The 17,541-nt window shown below is 55.3% G+C and overlaps 1 protein-coding gene across 1 annotated transcript; it reads right to left on the reverse strand.

The window, feature by feature from the left end:
* Nucleotides 1-2,735: 2,735 nt before the first annotated feature.
* ITGA2B (integrin subunit alpha 2b) lies at nucleotides 2,736-17,157 on the reverse strand. The gene is made up of 30 exons (XM_045986270.1): nucleotides 16,970-17,157; nucleotides 15,200-15,321; nucleotides 15,014-15,111; nucleotides 14,735-14,900; nucleotides 14,531-14,577; nucleotides 14,409-14,454; nucleotides 14,187-14,315; nucleotides 13,812-13,859; nucleotides 13,610-13,653; nucleotides 13,405-13,458; nucleotides 13,216-13,268; nucleotides 12,802-13,013; nucleotides 9,087-9,269; nucleotides 8,808-8,853; nucleotides 8,602-8,706; nucleotides 8,460-8,515; nucleotides 8,215-8,366; nucleotides 7,944-8,069; nucleotides 7,477-7,544; nucleotides 7,207-7,354; nucleotides 6,575-6,667; nucleotides 6,237-6,316; nucleotides 5,839-5,919; nucleotides 5,623-5,719; nucleotides 5,369-5,521; nucleotides 5,122-5,247; nucleotides 4,545-4,658; nucleotides 4,208-4,309; nucleotides 3,904-4,017; nucleotides 2,736-2,994 (listed from the first exon to the last, which is right to left on the reverse strand). The coding sequence occupies exons 1-30, from the start codon at nucleotides 17,155-17,157 to the stop codon at nucleotides 2,938-2,940; spliced, it is 3,108 nt and encodes a 1,035-aa protein (XP_045842226.1). The 3' UTR covers nucleotides 2,736-2,937.
* Between the last annotated feature and the right edge of the window lie 384 nt (nucleotides 17,158-17,541).

A 17,541-nucleotide genomic window follows, 5' to 3' on the forward strand; every position in this document is an offset into this window, starting at 1 on the left:
AACCGTCGGTCCCACTGGTTCTGGTTCATGAGCGACAGTCTTTTCCTTCTTCCTCCGCCACTGAACCCCACATTTTGAACCCCACATTTGAAGCCTGACCTAGGCCCAGCCAAGCTCACTTGCTTTCCAGTTTCTGGTTGTCATCCTCATTCAGCTTCTGGGCTGCCAAATCCTCATCTAATTTGATATTACGCTCTTGCTTTTCCCTGGCTTTCACCTGCTTCTCACAATGTGCCCCAAAGAGGACTGGATACCTAGAGCAAGGACCTTGTCCCCCAGAAGACAGCAGGCTTCTCTCTTGGTTGGGTCCCCTGGTTGGCTCTTCTGACTTAAGGGGACCTTGTTGTAAGTTTGTGATACCAGATTCTTTTTCTCTTCCTCTCCCTTTTTCCTTTCCTCCTTCCCTTCCTTTCTACTTTCCTTCCCTCCTCCCTCCCTCTCTTTCTTGTCTTTCCCTCTCCCCTTCCCTCCCTCTTTCTCTCTTTCTTTCTCATAAATTTCCATCTAACCAGATTTCCCAGCCCTCTTCTTATGTAACCAAATTTTCACAATCGCAGCACAGGATTTAGCACTCATCCCTGGTGAATTTCATCTTGTTGGTTTCAACCCAACTTCACAATCTGTCCAGGCTGCCTTGAATCGGCTGCAGTCACCCATTGTGTTGGAGTTCCCTCACAGCCAACAGCCATCTGTAGGGTGGGAGAGAGGCTTCCCTGCCTCCATGGAGGGGACTCAGGACAATGCTAGGCAGCTCAGGGCTGGGATAGAGCTTTGGAACAACCTCATAGGGATCTCCTTCAGCTTTATCAAAATTGTTCAGTTTTAAATCCAGCTCATGTTTCTGTTTTGTCTATAAGGGCAAATGCCAAATGCTTTGCTGGATCAAGATCGACTGTCTGGCGCTATCCAGTCGCGATGGTGGGGTGGAGAGGGAGTCTGGCTGGCATGTAAGGATCACAGCAGCTTAATCTTTTCCTAGGAAAAGTCACCCAACTAAAAACCTGTTCTGGAACTTGCCGTGCATGGATGTCAAATTGTTTTCTTTCAAAATTTACCTTTTATCCCTTTGGGTAAAATCAAATACCAGCCGTGCTTGTGAGATAAGTCTGTTCTTCAATGGCCTCCCCCAACACCTGGCATCTAGTCCCAAGTCCTACCCATGGCCAAAAGCTGCTGCCCTTCTGCCCCCACCCCTGACCTCTTCTGGACCGTGCCAGCCTCCAGTCCATGGGTCTCTTCGTTTTCACTTCAACACCTCAAGCCTGCTCCCACCTCAGCGCCTTGTCAGCTATTGCTCTTTCCATCCAGATCACGCTCTTATTCTTGAGCAGCCACGAGGCTCATTCATCCCTCTCTTTGCTCCACTCATCAGAGAGGCCTTCCCTGACTGCTCTCTATCTAAAATGGCAGCCCTCTCCCACGTAGTTCCACCAAAATCTCCTTCCCTTGACTCTTACTCCCAGTACTGACCACCACTGACCACACATTTACGTGCTCATTTATTCTTTTTTTTTAAAAGGTTTTATTTATTTATTTGACAGATAGAAATCACAAGTAGGCAGAGAGGCAGGCAGAGAGAGAGAGGAGGAAGCAGACTCCCTGCAGAGCAGAGAACCCAACGTGGGGCTCAATCCCAGGACCCTGGGATCATGACCCGAGCCAAAGGCAGAGGCTTTAACCCGCTGAGCCACCCAGGCACCCCCATGCTCATTTATTCTTTACCTCTGGTTGAATGTAAGTCTCACAAGGGGCCAGAACTTGGCTCTCTTCACTGTTCTATCTCAGCGCTGGGAGAGTCCCGGGCACATGGGAGGGGCTCAATCAATATTTACTGAACGCATCAATCAACACATTTCTCAGGACTCCAGGTGGACCCCCCTTCCCGTCTATCCTGGGACTCCAGTCTTGGCGGGCAGAGGAGGGAAAGTTGTATTCTGCTCCTAGCACCCCTGCCTGGGGCCCTCTTTCCTAACCGAACAGCCTTCTCCTTGATGGGGAGGAAGGGTAGCTGGACAGCAAAGCCTGCCCTCCTCTTCCTTCCTCAGGCTGAGGGCTTAGTCAGCTTCCCTCTGGCCCCTCCTCACTCTGAAGCTGGCTTTAAAGGCGTTTTGTTTGTTGTTGTTGTTGTTTTAAGATTTTATTTATTTTTTTGACAGACAGAGATCACAACTAGGCAGAGAGGCAGGCAGAGAGAGAGGGAGGAAGTGGGGGCTCGATCCCAGGACCCTGAGATCATGACCTGAGCCGAAGGCAGAGGCGTAACCCACTGAGCCACCCAGGTGCCCCTGTTTGTTTGTTTTTTTAATGGGAGTGGGGAGTGCAGGTTATGTTCCCAAATCCCAGGTCCACTTGAGAATTATCTCTCCAACATCATGAAAAAAAAAAAATACTGTTTAAAGCTGTCCACCAGAGAAATAAATAAATAAACAAACAAACAAATGAAGCTGTCCACCAGGGACCAGCCTGCCTTCTCTGATGCTCCCAGCCTCCGCTGCACCCAGCCACCCTCGGACGCCCCACCCCCCTCCAGTCTCTCTTGGAGGCTCTGCCACCCTTTCTCCTCTGTTCTGCCCCGACTTTTTCCTCCCAGAAACTCCCAAAGGCAGCAATGGACAACTTTTGTCTGTAATGGGCAACTCTCTGCTCACACTTCTGCCAGCCCCAACCCCTCTCTCCAAGTATCACCTGTCCCCGGTCCCCTTCTCTTCACTGACCCAAGAGAAGACAGCATGCTGGGGACTGGGGCTCTTTATTTGGCAGCAGGGAAAGGAGTGGCCAGCTCTCACCAGAGGGGGAGAATACCAGGAGGCCTCCATGAGACAGCTCCAAGCCACGGGTGAGCAGAGCTGGGGGAGGGGGGCGCGGTACACCTTGAAGAAGGGGCAGAGCAGACACAGCTCCCAGCCTTCTTCATAGGACAGGGCATGGGCCGCCCCCTCACTCGTCCTCCTCATCTTCTTCTAGTGGCGGCCGGTTGCGCTTGAAGAAGCCAACCTGGGGGTGGACAGGAGCCGGGGACAGGACGTAAAGATCATCAGTGGGCCCCCGAGCAGAAGCTGTAGAAGCAGGCTAGAAAGCAGCCAGTCACAAGGTCCTCTCCCCGGACCAGCACACTCAGATCCCCCTGCGTGCACAAATGGAGGCCTTCCCCATTCAGAGATAACACATGTCACAAGTTACTTGTTTTTAATTTTTCCCCCCTGAACTTTTTTAAAAGATTACTTATTCGAGAGAGAGAGAGAGAAAGCATGAGCAGGGAGGAAGGGCAGAGGGAGAGGGAGAAGCAGACTCCCTGCTGAGCAGGGAGCCCCATGCAGGGGTCAATGCTAGGACCCCAAGATCATGACCTGAGCTGAAGGCAGACGCTTACCCAACTGAGCCACCCAGGCGCCCTTCCCCTGAATTTTTCTTAAATATTGGCCGTTAGGTCTCTATGTGACTCAAGCTCAGAGTGACATGTATTTGATGACTGTAAGTCTAATGCATGATTTTCCCTAAAAGCACCACGACTTCCCAGGGCATGAGCACTTAAGCGAGTTTGAGAACAGCCCTCTTGGCACAGAGGAGGGAGTGACCCCGCTGGGCCTCCCCAGAGGGTCTGCATCAGATTTAAGGAAGGAGTCTGGAGGTGAGCCCTGTCCTCCTCAGCAACCAGGGAATTCCTGAAGGCAGGGCTCCCTTCCTGGGACTCTTCCTGTCAGTGGGAAACAGGCCGCAAGGCCTTAGGGATTTTAGGTGCCCCTCTCCCAGGGGTCTGTGGCCTGGAAGAGGTTCTCTGGAGAATGGCATTTACTAGCAGAGATGTGGACAGACCCTGGGTCACCATCTCTCTGCCTCCCTGTGAGGTTGGGCAGGGTCAAGCCTGTGCCCACCCAGGGACCCCAAAGTCCTTTCATGCCTCACCTTCCACATGGCCAGGACCAGGAGCGTGAGCAACACCAGGCCGCCGAGCACCCCTACCAGCACCCACCAGATGGGGATGTCCCGCTCCAAGGCGCGAAGCAGGTTCGTCTGCACCTGAGGGCAAACCCACATGTCTTCTCAGTCACCTTGACACCTGCCTCTCCCAAAGACTCAGACTTGCGGGCTGAGGACCCCCAACCGAGCCACCCACCTGTGCCACCCCTCAGACGCGGGGATGCCCCGCCCCCACCCTGTGGGGCACGGACGCTTGGGAAGACAGTGGGTCCCACAGGCTTGTACTCACCAGAGCTTCCCCACTGGGCAGGCTGAGGGCGGGCACAGGGTAAGGAAGGGAGGAGACATTGAACCAAGCTTGCGACTGCAGCACGAACTGATCCAGGGGCCTCTGAACGGGGTGCGGTGAAAGCCATTTACCTGGGCCTGTTGGTCGCAGGAGTCCTGGCCCTGGCCTAATCCCGTCCCCTCAAAAGTAAGCCTTGCGCTCACTCCCTCTTCGCCCCTTGCGTGCCCATCTCGCCCAGAGCAGGCATGGTCCCTGCCCCCATAAAGCCCCGCCCCGGCCCACCCCCATAAAGCCCCGCCCCTGGCATTCTCTCCGCCCCCCCCCGCCCCACCCCCACCTGCTGGAGGCCGGACAGCTGCAGGAAGGCCAGCACCCTGACCATGGCCCGCTGGCCTCGTGCCATCTCCCGCAGCTCACACAGCACCACTGTATGCGGCCCCGAGTCGCAGCTCTAAGAGGATGCGTCATTAGTTCCCAGCCCTTTGCACCCCTCAGCCCTCACCACCCCAAAGACCCAATTGTAGAAAGGGGCAGGGAGGACAGGGAGCTCGGGCCACCCTCCCAGGAAGGGCTTCAGAATCAAGCTTCTGCCGTTATCTCTAAACAGGGCTGCTCACAGGGTTCCAGAGATGCAGGGAAAGGGCGGGAAGAATCATACAGCATTCAACACCCAGAGTTTTTGTAACTCTGCTTTGGCATGTCTTCATTTTTTTTTAACGTACTGGGAATCTTTAAAGATTCAAGGACCCCCCCCCCCCAAGCCGGCCCCAGACACAAGCCCAGTCCCACCCTTCATATTCACCCGCAGTCCACCCTAGGCCTGCCTCACACCGTGGGCCCCTCGCCCTGCCTCCCAGAGCCTCTGCCCCTGTGCCCCAGGGAGGCCCCAGCTGGAGACCACGGAGCCTGCTCACCAGGAGAACTGGATCCTGAGGCCTGGCGGGCTGGTCGGACCCTGGGAGGGACGCGTGTCTGCGCTCCCGCTTGTGACGCCCGGGGGAGGTGGGGGAAGGACTGGGGGTAGGCAACCTCCAGTTCAGCTGGGGAGGCAAGAAGCAGTTGGTCTGAGCTCCACTCACCCCGCCCCCCCAACTCCCAGAGGGGCTCTGGTTGATGGGCTGAGGCCCCACTCACAAGTCTTTCTTTCACCCAGGCTCTCACCTTGGAGGGGTTAGGAGTGGGCTGGGGGGAGCACTGAAGCCCCCCCTGGGGCTGTATGTCCAGGATGTAGAGCAGGTCAGAAGGCTGGGACTGGCCAGGGAGGCAGAGGCTGAGCTGGAGGCCACTCACAGTGCCAGGGCCATTGTTGTGGAGCTGGCGGGTGGTGGTGGTTGGATGTCAGGTGGCGCAGCAGCCACGGCGCAGCTCCTGGGCCCCTCCCCACCCCAGCCTGGGTCCCGGAAGGCTCTTCAGACCTCGTAGGTGTGCTCCACTTTGGGGCCCCAGATGTTGGAGCTGTTCTCCCTATTGTCTTCTTCGGCTATGACCACCAGGGAGGCTGGAAAGGAGTTCCTGCGGGCCCACATCCCTCCGGGTGAGCTTGATCAGCTGAGTCACCTGTAGGGGTTCCCCCAAGGCCCTCTGAAATGAGGGTTCTGCCCACCATCTCCCTGGTCTGTCCCTGGTCTCACCCTCGCAGCTCTACGTGGGCCTCTGCCCGGACCGGGACATCCAGCAGCACAGCCTCGCTATTCGGATTCTGGCTGTTCTTGCTGGAGGGAAAGGGATAAGGAGAAGCAGGTCAGGGACACCAGCCCAGTGGACGTCACAACTCTCTGGGGCGGGGCCAGAATTTCAGGCATTTCGGGAAGCGCTAACTGCACAATCAGCACGCCACACTGAAGTTAGACCTGAGGAAGACCTTCTAGGGCTCCAAGACTCAGAAACAAGTCTCTGGGGAAGAAAGGGAATGGGGAAGTCTGCAGAGCGGAAGTTCCAGAAGATCCTTCTGGAAGGAGCACCTCTGAGTGTCTGCATCAGGATCAACCAGGGGAAGGGTGGTAGGTAGGAATGTTCCCCAGTCCAGTACCTTCTGATCTGCAGCCAGAATGACACATGCTCGCCGGCCTCTTCCAGGTTCTCCACACTCACCAACATTGTGATTCCTATCTGAGAGACGGGGAGGGCCAAAGTCATGGCCCAGATGCCCACTCTGGGCAGCCTTGTCCCATTATCGCAGAAACCCACTGAGAGAGGGAAAGCCAGTAGGCCAAGAACACAGGGAGTGAGAGGACCGGGATTCCCGGTCCTATAGCTCTGGGCGGGATTTCTGCCCAGAGCTACAGGACTCCAAGCCCAGCCCCTAAAACTCGGCTGTGTCTGAGCCCCTGGTGGCGCGGACCCAGCACCCATGCCTTGGGGCCTCACCCGGGCATTCCTCTTCATGGGGTTGCCCAGCTCACACAACACCATCTTGGTCTCATTCTCCTTCTTCTGGTTACAGATGAGTCTCTCAAAGCCCTTCAGGGAGGGAGTTTCAAGAAAGAAGATGGTCGGGATATCATGTATCTGTAAGTGCTCTCAGAAAGCCTAGAGGGGACTTGTGTGCCGGGATGGAGAGGTGCTAACACCTAGTTCCTGAGCCATTTTCGGTTTGGGTTTTAGAACAGCCCTTGGATTTTATGCTATTAACAAATACTCCTTTTCCCAATTAAAAAAAAAAAAAAACCAGGGGCGCCTGGGTGGCTCAGTGGATTAAGCCGCTGCCTTCGGCTCAGGTCATGATCTCAGGGTCCTGGGATCGAGCCCCGCATCAGGCTCTCTGCTCCGCGGGGAGCCTGCTTCCTCCTCTCTCTCTGCCTGCCTCTCTGCCTACTTGTGACCTCTCACTCTGTCAAATAAATAAATAAAAAAAATCTTAAAAAAAAAAAAAACAAAGAAAACCAAAAACAGTTTTTCCAACCATGCCTAAGAGAAGTGGGGGCTCTCAGCTGCGAAAGGAGAGGCAAGGCTCTTGCACCACGCAGGTCCTTGGGAATGCCCCCAAGGTTGGGCCTCACCTTGATGTCGCTGATGGCCCGCATGTAGTGGGCACCTGTGGGCAGGTGCACAGCCAGCTGGGCTTCGTAGGCCCCCTCGCCCTCATTGGCTGCAACCATCCGCAGCTCCAGCACGTTATTGGCTCCGATGAGGAGTGGGGACCCCATCCTATGGGGAGAAAGGAGTAAAGCAGAGGAGGCCTGGCCCGCGGCCCAGGGTCTGGGTCGGGGGACGGGGAGGGGGCGACCCCAGGTGGAGAAGGGGAATCATGGGGCCCACGGCCTCCTCACACGCTGGCAGAGAGCTGGAGCTGGGGCACACACACATCATCTTCCCCACAGTCCAGGATGATGCGGGTCTAAAAGAGGCACAGCGAGGGGTGCGGGTGAGTTGGGGACGTGACTTTGGGGGTCACATCAGGGCCAAGGGAATTAGAAGGTCCGAGCATGAAAAGGAGTTTGGAGCTGACACCACGGCTTCAGGATCTACATCAGGGTTTGGGACAATGTCAGGACAGTGACATCGGGGTTTACGGGTTTGGCGGAGTTGACAGGTGATGTCAACCACACGTGGGGCTTGGAACAGGGTTTAAGGAATTTTGAGACTTGGGGGTTTTCATTAAGGTTTAGAGAAGACATTGGAGATGAATGGTCACATCAAGGTTTTGGGGATCCCGTTAGGAATTGGACACTAACCCTAACCCTGACTTTCTGGAAGAGGTCCTGCCCCTCCACTGCCCGTCCCCCCCTGCCCCGACCTGCTCCTGGACATGGGTGTCTCCATGAAGCACGACAGCAGGGGCTACTCCATCCTTCCTGGGCTGCAAGGACACATTGAAGCTGAGCACGATGGGGCTCAGCTTGTCCCGGAAGTCGGCCTCGTCCTAGGGAGGGGACAAGAGTCAGAGCAGGCACCCTGCCAGACATGTCCCATTAACCACCCCCGTACCCCTAGCCCCAGGCCCACAACCCAGGGCTGGAGGAACAGGCTTGCACACCCAGCCCTTCCCATCCCCCGCCTGGGTGTACTCGGAGGAAGGCCATGGTGGTGTGACAGATGGGGCTCTGTCTCCCGCCCAGGTCCAGACGCAGCATGGTGTCCACCAGTAGAGAATTCAGCAGAAGTACCCGCCGGCCCTGGCGGGGCTTCTGACGGTCCAGCTGCAGCTCAGCGTTTATGGCTGGCAAGGCGAGAGAGGAGGGTCAGGGTCTCCCAGGCCAGCCTCCAGCGGAGCCCAGACACCCCTCCCTTCTGTTCCCATGACGACACTCACGCAGCTGCTGAGGAATATTGTGCCCAGTGGCTCCTACACACATCTGTATGTTAAAGCTGCAAAGATAGGATTTGGGCTCAGGAGCTAGGGCCCCTTAAGGTCCCAGACCTCACCCGGCCCGTCCATGCCTTCTGCCTCCTACCAGGTAACGCGCTTCTGGGTCTGGGGCAGGACACAATTCTTCACAGCAGGATTCAGTGAATCTTGTACCAACAGCTGGACACTGGCCTTCACCACTGGCTGAGCTCTGGCAGAACGGGGGGAGGCTCGCTATTGTGGACCCTCCTGGCCCAGGAGACTTTGATGGTGTGGACCCTCCCCCACGGCCCCCCTGGAGCCAGCACTCACCTGTACACAACCACCTTGTTGGCCCCATAAGCTCCCACCAGTAGGTCTACAGATGGTGGAGGGATCAGAATCACCAGTTAGAGGAGGCTCGGGGTCCTCGGGGGTTCCCACACCATTTCCCCCACTGGAGTTTTCACCTGACTCCCACCCCCAGCCTCCCAGCCTCCCAGCCGGGTCAGAACACTCAGTGAGGCCTAGGCCCCTGACTGTGTCTTTCAGCATCTCCGGCTAATACCCTTCTGAGCTCTTCTGGGCTAGCTGGAGGCACTCCAGGGGCACCTGGGTATCCATTGTCATCGATGTCTGTGGCACCTCGCAGGGAGAAGCCGAAGCCAGAGCCTGCTGGGAAGGGGCTGTCCAGGATCTGGGAGGGGCGTGAGCTCAGCCCCTCACTCCCACCCAGGAACACCAGCACTTGGCCCTGACCACTGGGACCTCCGTAGGGGGCGGCCACTGCAACATCTGGAAGGAGCAACAGAAGGGCAATGGTTGTTTGCTACCATTTTCTGTTTTGTTATCCAGGTGGCCCCAAGCTCCCTCTCCCACAGACTCCAGGAGACCAGCAGAGGGATGCAAAATTCAATGCCAAGGAGGCAGCTGCCCTTCCCTCCAGGAGTTTGCAACTCAGTACAAAAGAGACCCACCAAGTAGGATGATTATAAAAACAGTAGCAGGGCGCCTGGGTGGCTCAGTGGGTTAAGCCGCTGCCTTCGGCTCAGGTCATGATCTCAGGGTCCTGGGATCGAGTCCTGCATCGGGCTCTCTGCTCGGCAGGGAGCCTGCTTCCCTCTCTCTCTCTCTCTCTCTCTGCCTGCCTCTCTACCAACTTGTGATCTCTCTCTGCCAAATAAATAAATAAAATCTTTAAAAAAAAAAAACAAACAGTAGCAGCCCTTGGTATCTATTGAGGAAAACATATTGACATGATTTCATTTAATCTTGAAAATTGGGCACTATTATTCCCAATTTAGATGAAAAAACTGAGTCCCAGAAGATTAAATAACCAAGACCTATTAAGTAGTGGCCCCCTTTTCCCCTAGGGAACTTCATCCATTTCTTTCTCTCCCTCCCTCTCTTCCATTCTTCTTTCCTTCCTTCCTTCTTTCCAGACTTTATTTATTTAGAGAGAGAGAGAATGTGTGTGTGCTAGCAGGAGGGGTAGAGGGAGAGAGAGAATCCCAAGCAGGCTCCACGCCCAGCACAGAGCCCAACTCGGGGCTCTATCCTGTGACCCTGAGTTCATGACCTGAGCCAAAATCAAGAGTCAGATGCTTAACCAACTAAGCCAACTGAAGGCTCCCCCTTCACCCCATTTCAATTCCACCATGCGAACTCAGAGCCACACTAGGGGCTTGTCATCACTAATAACTTTTAAGATCACTCTTGAAAATGTATTTGTTAATCATCATAATCTTATTAATTTGTAAGAATTCTTTACATGTGACAGGGATAAGAACTTTTTTTAAAAATATTTTATTTATTTATTTGACAGAGAGAGAGAGAGGTCACAAGTAGTCAGAGAGGCAGGCAGAGAGAGAGGGAGAAACAGGCTCCTCACTGAGCCGAGAGCCCGATGCGGGGCTCGATCCCAGGACCCTGAGATCATGACTTGAGCTGAAGGCAGAGGCTTAAACCACTGAGCCACCCAGGCGCCCCGGGATAAGAACTTTTATGTATATGTTGTAACTGTCTTTCCTTTGTCTTCTGACTTTGTTTTCTATGGACCTTTTTTCCTTTTAAAAAATCTATTGATTTTTCTGACTGAGTTACATAGAATTCATCCAAATAAGACCACCCTGACCAGTCTCATCCCCAGGCTCTGAGCCTCCCCTCTCTCCTGATCTTTAGCATCTTTTTTTTTTTTTTAAGATTTTATTTATTTATTTGACAGACAGAGATCACAAGTAGACAGAGGCAGGCAGAGAGGGGGGGGGAAGCAGGCTCCCTGCCGAGCAGACAGCCCGATGTGGGGCTTGATCCCAGGACACTGGGATCATGACCTGAGCCGAAGGCAGAGGCTTAACCCACTGAGCCACCCAGGCGCCCTAGCATCTTTAAAAAAAAAAAAATTATTTATGTATTTGACAGAGAGAGACAGTGAGAGAGGGAACACAAGCAGGAGAAGAGGGAGAAGCAGGCTTCCTGCCAAGCAGGCAGCCCAACGTGGGGCTCGATCCCAGGATCTGGTATCATGACCTGAGCTGAAGGCAGACGCTTCATGACGGAGCCACCCAGGCACCCCTGACCTTTAGCATCTTCATCTCTTCCTTATTTCTGACCGTTCGATCACCCCGGTCATATCCTCTGCCACCTTACCCCATTGCCAGTCCTCAGCAAGCCTGGCCAGACCTCGGCAGATGTGGCCCCAGGGATTCCTCGCTGCCCATGGAAACTAGGGATCAAGATGCTGCCCAGCTGTCCTGAGGGGGGTCTGCTCAGCGCCCCCTCCCACTCTGCTCAGCACCTATTTCAAACTTTCTTCGAGCTCCCAGTCCCCTACCTCCTTCACAGAGAGAAGCAGTCCCACTGTTGTGGTATAAATGCAAACCCACTTTCCCCAACTCCTATGCCCCGCCACCAGGCTAAACATCCCAGCCCAGCCTCGCCCGGAGCATCACAGGGACCCTCCTGCAGCTCACTTCCCTCACCACCCTGTTTCCCCACCAGATCACGTCCTCCACATTCAACCTACTTCATATGCTTTGAAATAGAATAAGCTTCTCTCTCTCTCTCTTTTTTAAATTTATTTATCTGACAGAGATCACAAGTAGGCAGAGAGCAGGCAGAGAGAGAGGAAGGGAAGCAGGCTCCCGGCTGAGCAGAGAGCCCGATGTGGGGCTCGATCCCAGGACCCTGGGATCATGACCTGAGCTGAAGGCAGAGGCTTTAACACGCTGAGCCACCCAGGTGCCCCAGAATAACCTTCTCTTGAGCCTCCTCTCCTTTCAGGAATCATTTCTTCCTTCCTTCCTTCCATCCTTCCCTCCCCCTCCTCCTCCTCCTTGTCCTAGTCCTCCCCTTCCTCATTCTCCCCTCCCTTCCCCCTCCTTCTTTTCCTCCCCCCCATCCTCCTTTCTTTTTGTCCTTTCACAAACTGATTGCAAGAGCTGTCTACACTGGCTGCCTCCAGTTCTTCACTTCCATTCCTGACTTTGCCCCACGGCATTCCGACTTCTGTGCCTACCCAGCCCCGAAACCATTTCTTCTCATTGTCACCAATGGCTTCCTTCTTGCTAAAGCCCACAGAGACTTCTCCAAACCCATCTAATGATGTCTTTCAGCGGCATCTGGAGCCGCTGACCCCCTTCCTCCGGCTCAGAGCACTCTCTTCCTTCAGTTCAGGGCCAAGAGATCTCCTGGTTTCCCTCCTACTTCTCTGGACACTCCTGTCTCCTTTCTAGACTCACTTCCTCTAGGAGTCCCCTAAGCACTCTTGCTCCCCAGGGCTTTGTCCGATGCCTTTTCTTACTTCACAGGTGCTGGGGACCTCTGCCACCCTCCTGAAGCCTCCGTCTCTCACTTGGAATTCCCTGGTGCCAGTGGGGAAGGCACACGCGGTATTTCTCTGGATGTCTGCCTAACGCTCCCAAGTCCTTCATGGTCAAACATGCCCAGAGCTGACCTGCTGATCTCTGCCCCCCTGCCCTCCTCTTCCCAGACCTGCTACTTGGCCTGAGTTCCAGGCAGTGAAGGCACCACACCCCCTCAACTTCTGGCTCTCTCTTTGCTCCACATCCAGCCACCCATCAAGTCCTAATAGTCCAGGTACTAAACACCCGTGAAATCAACCCATCTCTAACTCCACCGCCAAACTCCACACCCAGGTGGTCACCTTCTTTTACCTGGATGGATGCAAACAAATCCTAAGTGGTCCCTTTCAACTCTTCTCCCTAAAAGCCCGGTTCCCGGCTCTGGCGGCCCTCCGGTCAAATCCATGATCTTTGTTATGACTGTTAACCATTTCGCAGCAAGTGGGGCTCCTCTCTTCCCTTACCGTTGTAGCCATCCCGGTCGAGGTCGCCCAGGGATGCAATGGCTGAGCCAAATCGCCCGTAGAGCTGAGTGCCGGTCAGCAGGAGGCTGGGGGTGCCCAGCACGTGGTGACCTCGAGGCTGCAGGAACAAGTACACGCGCCCCACCTCGGCCAGTTTGTGGTCAGCGCGGCTCTCCATGTACAGTGGCGCGCCCACCAGCAGGTCGTGCCTCCTGCAGACCAGACGGGCAGCGTAGTGGGGTGGCTTAGGGGGATGCTGCGGGCCTGAGCCAAATCTTGCCCATTCCATTCTCGCCCTCCCGCTCCCCTCGGTGGTTGTCACGTGGGAGTGGGCAAGGAAAGGAGGAGACCAAAAGCAGTCAACACCTCTGACGACTGGGGACCCAAAACGGGTAGGGATGGGGCACCCCTCACCCGTCTCCGTTTACATCAGTGACGGTCACCGAGTGTCCAAAATACGAAGCCATCTGCAGGAAGAGGAGGCGTACTTAATTCTTGCCCCTAGACCGGCAGCCTCTCTTACACATTGCCCTTCCCACTCCTGGAATATTCTAGGGTTCCAATTCCCCAGATTCGGCCACCCCCACCGGGGCGGGCCTCCACCTGCTCTCCATGCAGCTTGTGCAGCGTCTTGTGGTACGAGTTCAAAATTTCCACCTGCACAGAGAACGCAAGGAGCACCTTATTCTTGCTCCCCAGGAGAGCCTCCCATTCCGTTGAGAAAAGGCAGGAGGTTTAGAGGGCTTGTGAGGCTGAGGAGTGGGGTCTGGGACCTTGGGATACCCTGTGGCAGGACAGGGGCACTCACCGCTCCCAGGGTCCAGCTCCAGGTGGGGGCACCGAGGACATACTCTGGGGAGAGCCGGACCCCAGTGAATGAAGTCCTTTGAACCTACCCACCCCACCTCCCACCCGCCATTCTGCAACCCAGGGGAGACTTCGTGCGGGGCTTGTAAATGCTCCTACCCGGGTTGGGGTCCCCAACCTTTGCCCCTAAATGGATTTCTTGCCTGTAGTGTTGAGATCCCCGTCGAACTCTCCCACGGCCACCGAGTACCCTGAAGACACAGCACGAATTACTCTTTCTGAGAGGGCCAAGGGCCAGGAAGAAAGGGTCTCAGGGACCACCCAGGCCAAACCCTGCATTGTGTTGATGGGAAAACTGAGGCCAAGCCCCACCCTAGGCCGCGCTGCGAATCCAGGGTGGGAAAGGTTAAGCACGGGTATATAGGACTTGGCGCGGTGGCGGGGAAGCTCTGGGCGCAGAGGGTGAAGGCGCCTTAGGTGCTGGGTTGGCCAGCAGAGTTGGCCTGAGGGCGCTCCCCCGCAGGGGCAGGACCCAGCCGGCGGAGTGCGCGGCCATAGAAGGGAGGGGCCGGGATTACCCCGGTAGCCGTCCTCGTACTCCGGCTCATAGGAGTCCAAGGTGAAGCTCTGAGAGGCCACGTGCCACAAGAGGGTGCCTGGGCGGTAACTCGAGAAGATAGAGGCAATGGGAGCCCGCGCCACGAGACCTAGGGCGCGAGAGACAGCGGGTGTGGGGACCCAGACTCCTGGAGTCTCCCCAGGCCCAGAGAAGGGAGGGAGGTGTACAGATGGTCAGGTACCTAAGAAAAAATAGCCGCCAGGGGCCCCAAGCACCAGCTCTCCAGCCTGAAAGGGAAGCCCTGGAAGTGAGAGGGAACCCTGCTTGGGAGCCGCCCCCACGCCGCTTGGGCTCCCTTCTCGCCTGAGTAACCACCGAGCTGAAGCCCGCTTCGCAGCAGCGCCGGTCGTCTATTAGGGGAGGGAAGGAGGAGGAGTTAGCGAAGGGGCGGATCCGGGAGTGTGCGCGGGCGTCTGGGCCGGGGCGGGGACGGGGGTGGGGCCTAGGCGTTGGGGCGGAGCTGAGGGGCCGTGAGTGGGCGGAGACCAAATGGAGAGCTGAACTCACTAAAGCCGTTCTTCAGGTAAACCTGGCTCATGGTGTTAGCCCGACAGGGCGAGTACTCCGCGCGGCCGTTGTTCTGGAACTGCGCCAGGAAGCAGCCACCTACGGGCGTCTTCTCAGCCTCTTCGGTCTTTTCTAGGGCGTTCCAGTGCTGCCAGGGGGCGCAGGCCTGGAGCAGGGCCACAGGAGAGTGGGGAACCAGCCGGAGTCGGGACCGCCCCCCACCCCCCGCACGTGTCCCTGCCCCCGACTGCTCTCGGTGCCCCGTTCCGCAGCGCCCACCACAATGTTGTCCTTCCAGCTGACCACCGACGCCCCCAGTCCTTGGCCGGACTTGAAGGTTTGGAAGGTGTAGGAGCCTACGTGTCGGGTTTCATCATCTGGAGGGCACAAGCAGGGTAGGGCGCTGAAGCACGGCTGTCCATGCCCCCTGTAGCCCTTCCTTTTCCCTCCTTGCGCTGGACTCACTGAGGTCGAAGGACATCGAGGTGCACTGGCTGCCCTCGGCCTTCCAGGGGCACAGGAACACGCCGCCTGTCTCCTTCTGGTTGGGGCCTAGGGCCCGTGGGGCGCCCACCACGATGGTCACTCTGCGTAGGAAAGCTGGGTGAGCACGGGGCGAATCCCGAGGTACCACATGCCCTGGGGCCTGCGCTGAGAGCACTACCCAGAAGGGCTGTGTGCCTTGGAAGGCACCGGATCATCTTCCCTCAACTGGACATCACAGACCATGGAGGCCAGCCTGCTGATGTTATGGCCAGGGAAACTGTCTCCCAGTGGGGAAACCACGTGCGTAAAGTAATTTAGCAAGTTAAGGGTAAAGCTGGTACTATAACCGTTTAGTTTGGTTTGAATATGAAGAGTTTGTCATCCTTGCTGAAAAAGATCTCCTAAGGTCTGCACACCACCCACATTCCACGTCCCACACCCTAAGTCAGGGGTTTACATGCTCCCTGGAATTTAAGACTGTTACCAGATACCTTCCTGAGAGCTAGGTTTAATAGTGATTAGGGAAGCTACTGAGCACCTCTAAAGTGGGGTACTGATATAACTGAGGACCTTAATAGATGTAAGTTCAAGTCATAGTTCTACCACATATAAATTGGGGACAATAATGCCATGTTTTCTTTTCTTTCTTTTTTTTTTGTTGTTTTTTTTTTTGTTTGTTTTTGCTTTTGAGCTCACAGGATGTTTAAGTAATGCCTATGAGGTCAATATCTGCAGAAAGAAAGGGAACGGAATGGCTGGGTGGCTCAGTCAGTTGTGTCTGCCTTCAGCTCAGGTCAGGATCCCAGAGTCCTCGGATCAAGTCCCATATCCGGCTCCTTGCTCAGCAGGGAGCCTGCTTTTCCCTCTGCCTGCTGCTCCCCCTGCTTGTGTGCTCTCTCTCTCTTCCTCTCTCTGACAAATAAATAAAATCTTAAAAAAAAAAAAAAGAAAGAAAGGGAAAGGAACAGGAAGGAGTGGGCAGAGAAAGGAGTATGATGCAGATTCAGGCCCAATGACAGGTATGGCTCAACATCCTAGGAGCTCTGGAGCTAGAAGGACCTTTCAGAACCATCCCAAGTTGAGGTGAGAACATCATACCCTTCCACCTCTCTCCTCCCTCCATACTCCTCATTGATCAGCCACTGGTTGTAGGCCACCTTGGAAAGGGGACTTTGGGGGAGGTGACTCTCTTCAGCAGAGAAAATCCCCCAAGAGGCAGGTACTTGAAGACTGTCTGCCATCCCCAGGGGTGGGCAGTCCAGCAGCTACCACAATAAGTCACTCATGCAGGGTACTTACTATAAAGAGAAGGAACCAGGACTCTATTCTTGGAAGTCTGATTTTGCAGCTGACTAATTCCAGCCATGAATGCTCCATTGTTTCTTTTCAAATATTTGTAATTTTGATGGGAACGAGGGGCATGAAGTAGAAAAGCAAGGTGGGAGTGGGTAGACAGTTTTGCAAGTCAATTTAAGACATGTGCTCCTCTCTGTAGGTCATACAACTGAGCCTTGAGGGAAAAATAAGCCATCAACTTTTGTCTTCCCCTTGTTGGTGCCCACCTCTGCATGTGTGCCCCTCTCTGACACTCTAACCTGAGCTAGCTCCTGCCAGTATTCCTCAAAAGAGCTCACTCTGAAATAGAGCCTAAAAGTCTCTTTGCTCAACCTCTAGGTAACAGATGGGGAGCTTGAGGCTCCCAGAAGTGGTGATGGTCTCTCCCGACACCCGACTTCACCCCAGGCTCACCTCCCATGGTTGTCCTTATAGAAGTCCAGTGAAAACCCAAAGTGGCTGCCATTGGGGCCTGTGTACAAGGTGAGTTGCTTTGGGTCCAGGTTCAAGGCCCAGGCCAGAGGGATGGCCCTAGGTCCCAAGAGCAGGTGCACCCACTCCAGAAGCCAGAGGGCATGAAGTGGACACACAGCTCTGGCCATCTTCCTTCTCCCACAACCTCCTCGGCAGGAATGGACTAGCTCCTTCCTCTTCCTTTCGGTCTCCACCGCAGGAAGGCTTTTCTTATCAAACTGGAACCCACTTGCTGAGCAGTAGGCAGAGGAAGGGGCTACAGGCCCTGGAACCATATGGTTTCTTGGATTGCCAGGAAGGGGGTGAGGCCACCCTGGGGGTGGATGCTAATGGCTGAAAGGCATGACTCCTCCCTTTTCCTGAGAGTAGTTTATCACCGAGTCCTGTTGGTTCTGCCTCTTAACTATGTCTCTTGAATCTTCACATTTCCACTACCACCATGCTAGTCGAAGCCACCATTCCTTTCTGCTTGGGGTGGCATAACCATGAACTGGTCCATACACCTCCACTCC

Source organism: Meles meles, chromosome 18 (assembly GCF_922984935.1).
Source record: "Meles meles chromosome 18, mMelMel3.1 paternal haplotype, whole genome shotgun sequence".
NCBI classification, from domain to species: Eukaryota; Metazoa; Chordata; class Mammalia; order Carnivora; family Mustelidae; genus Meles; species Meles meles.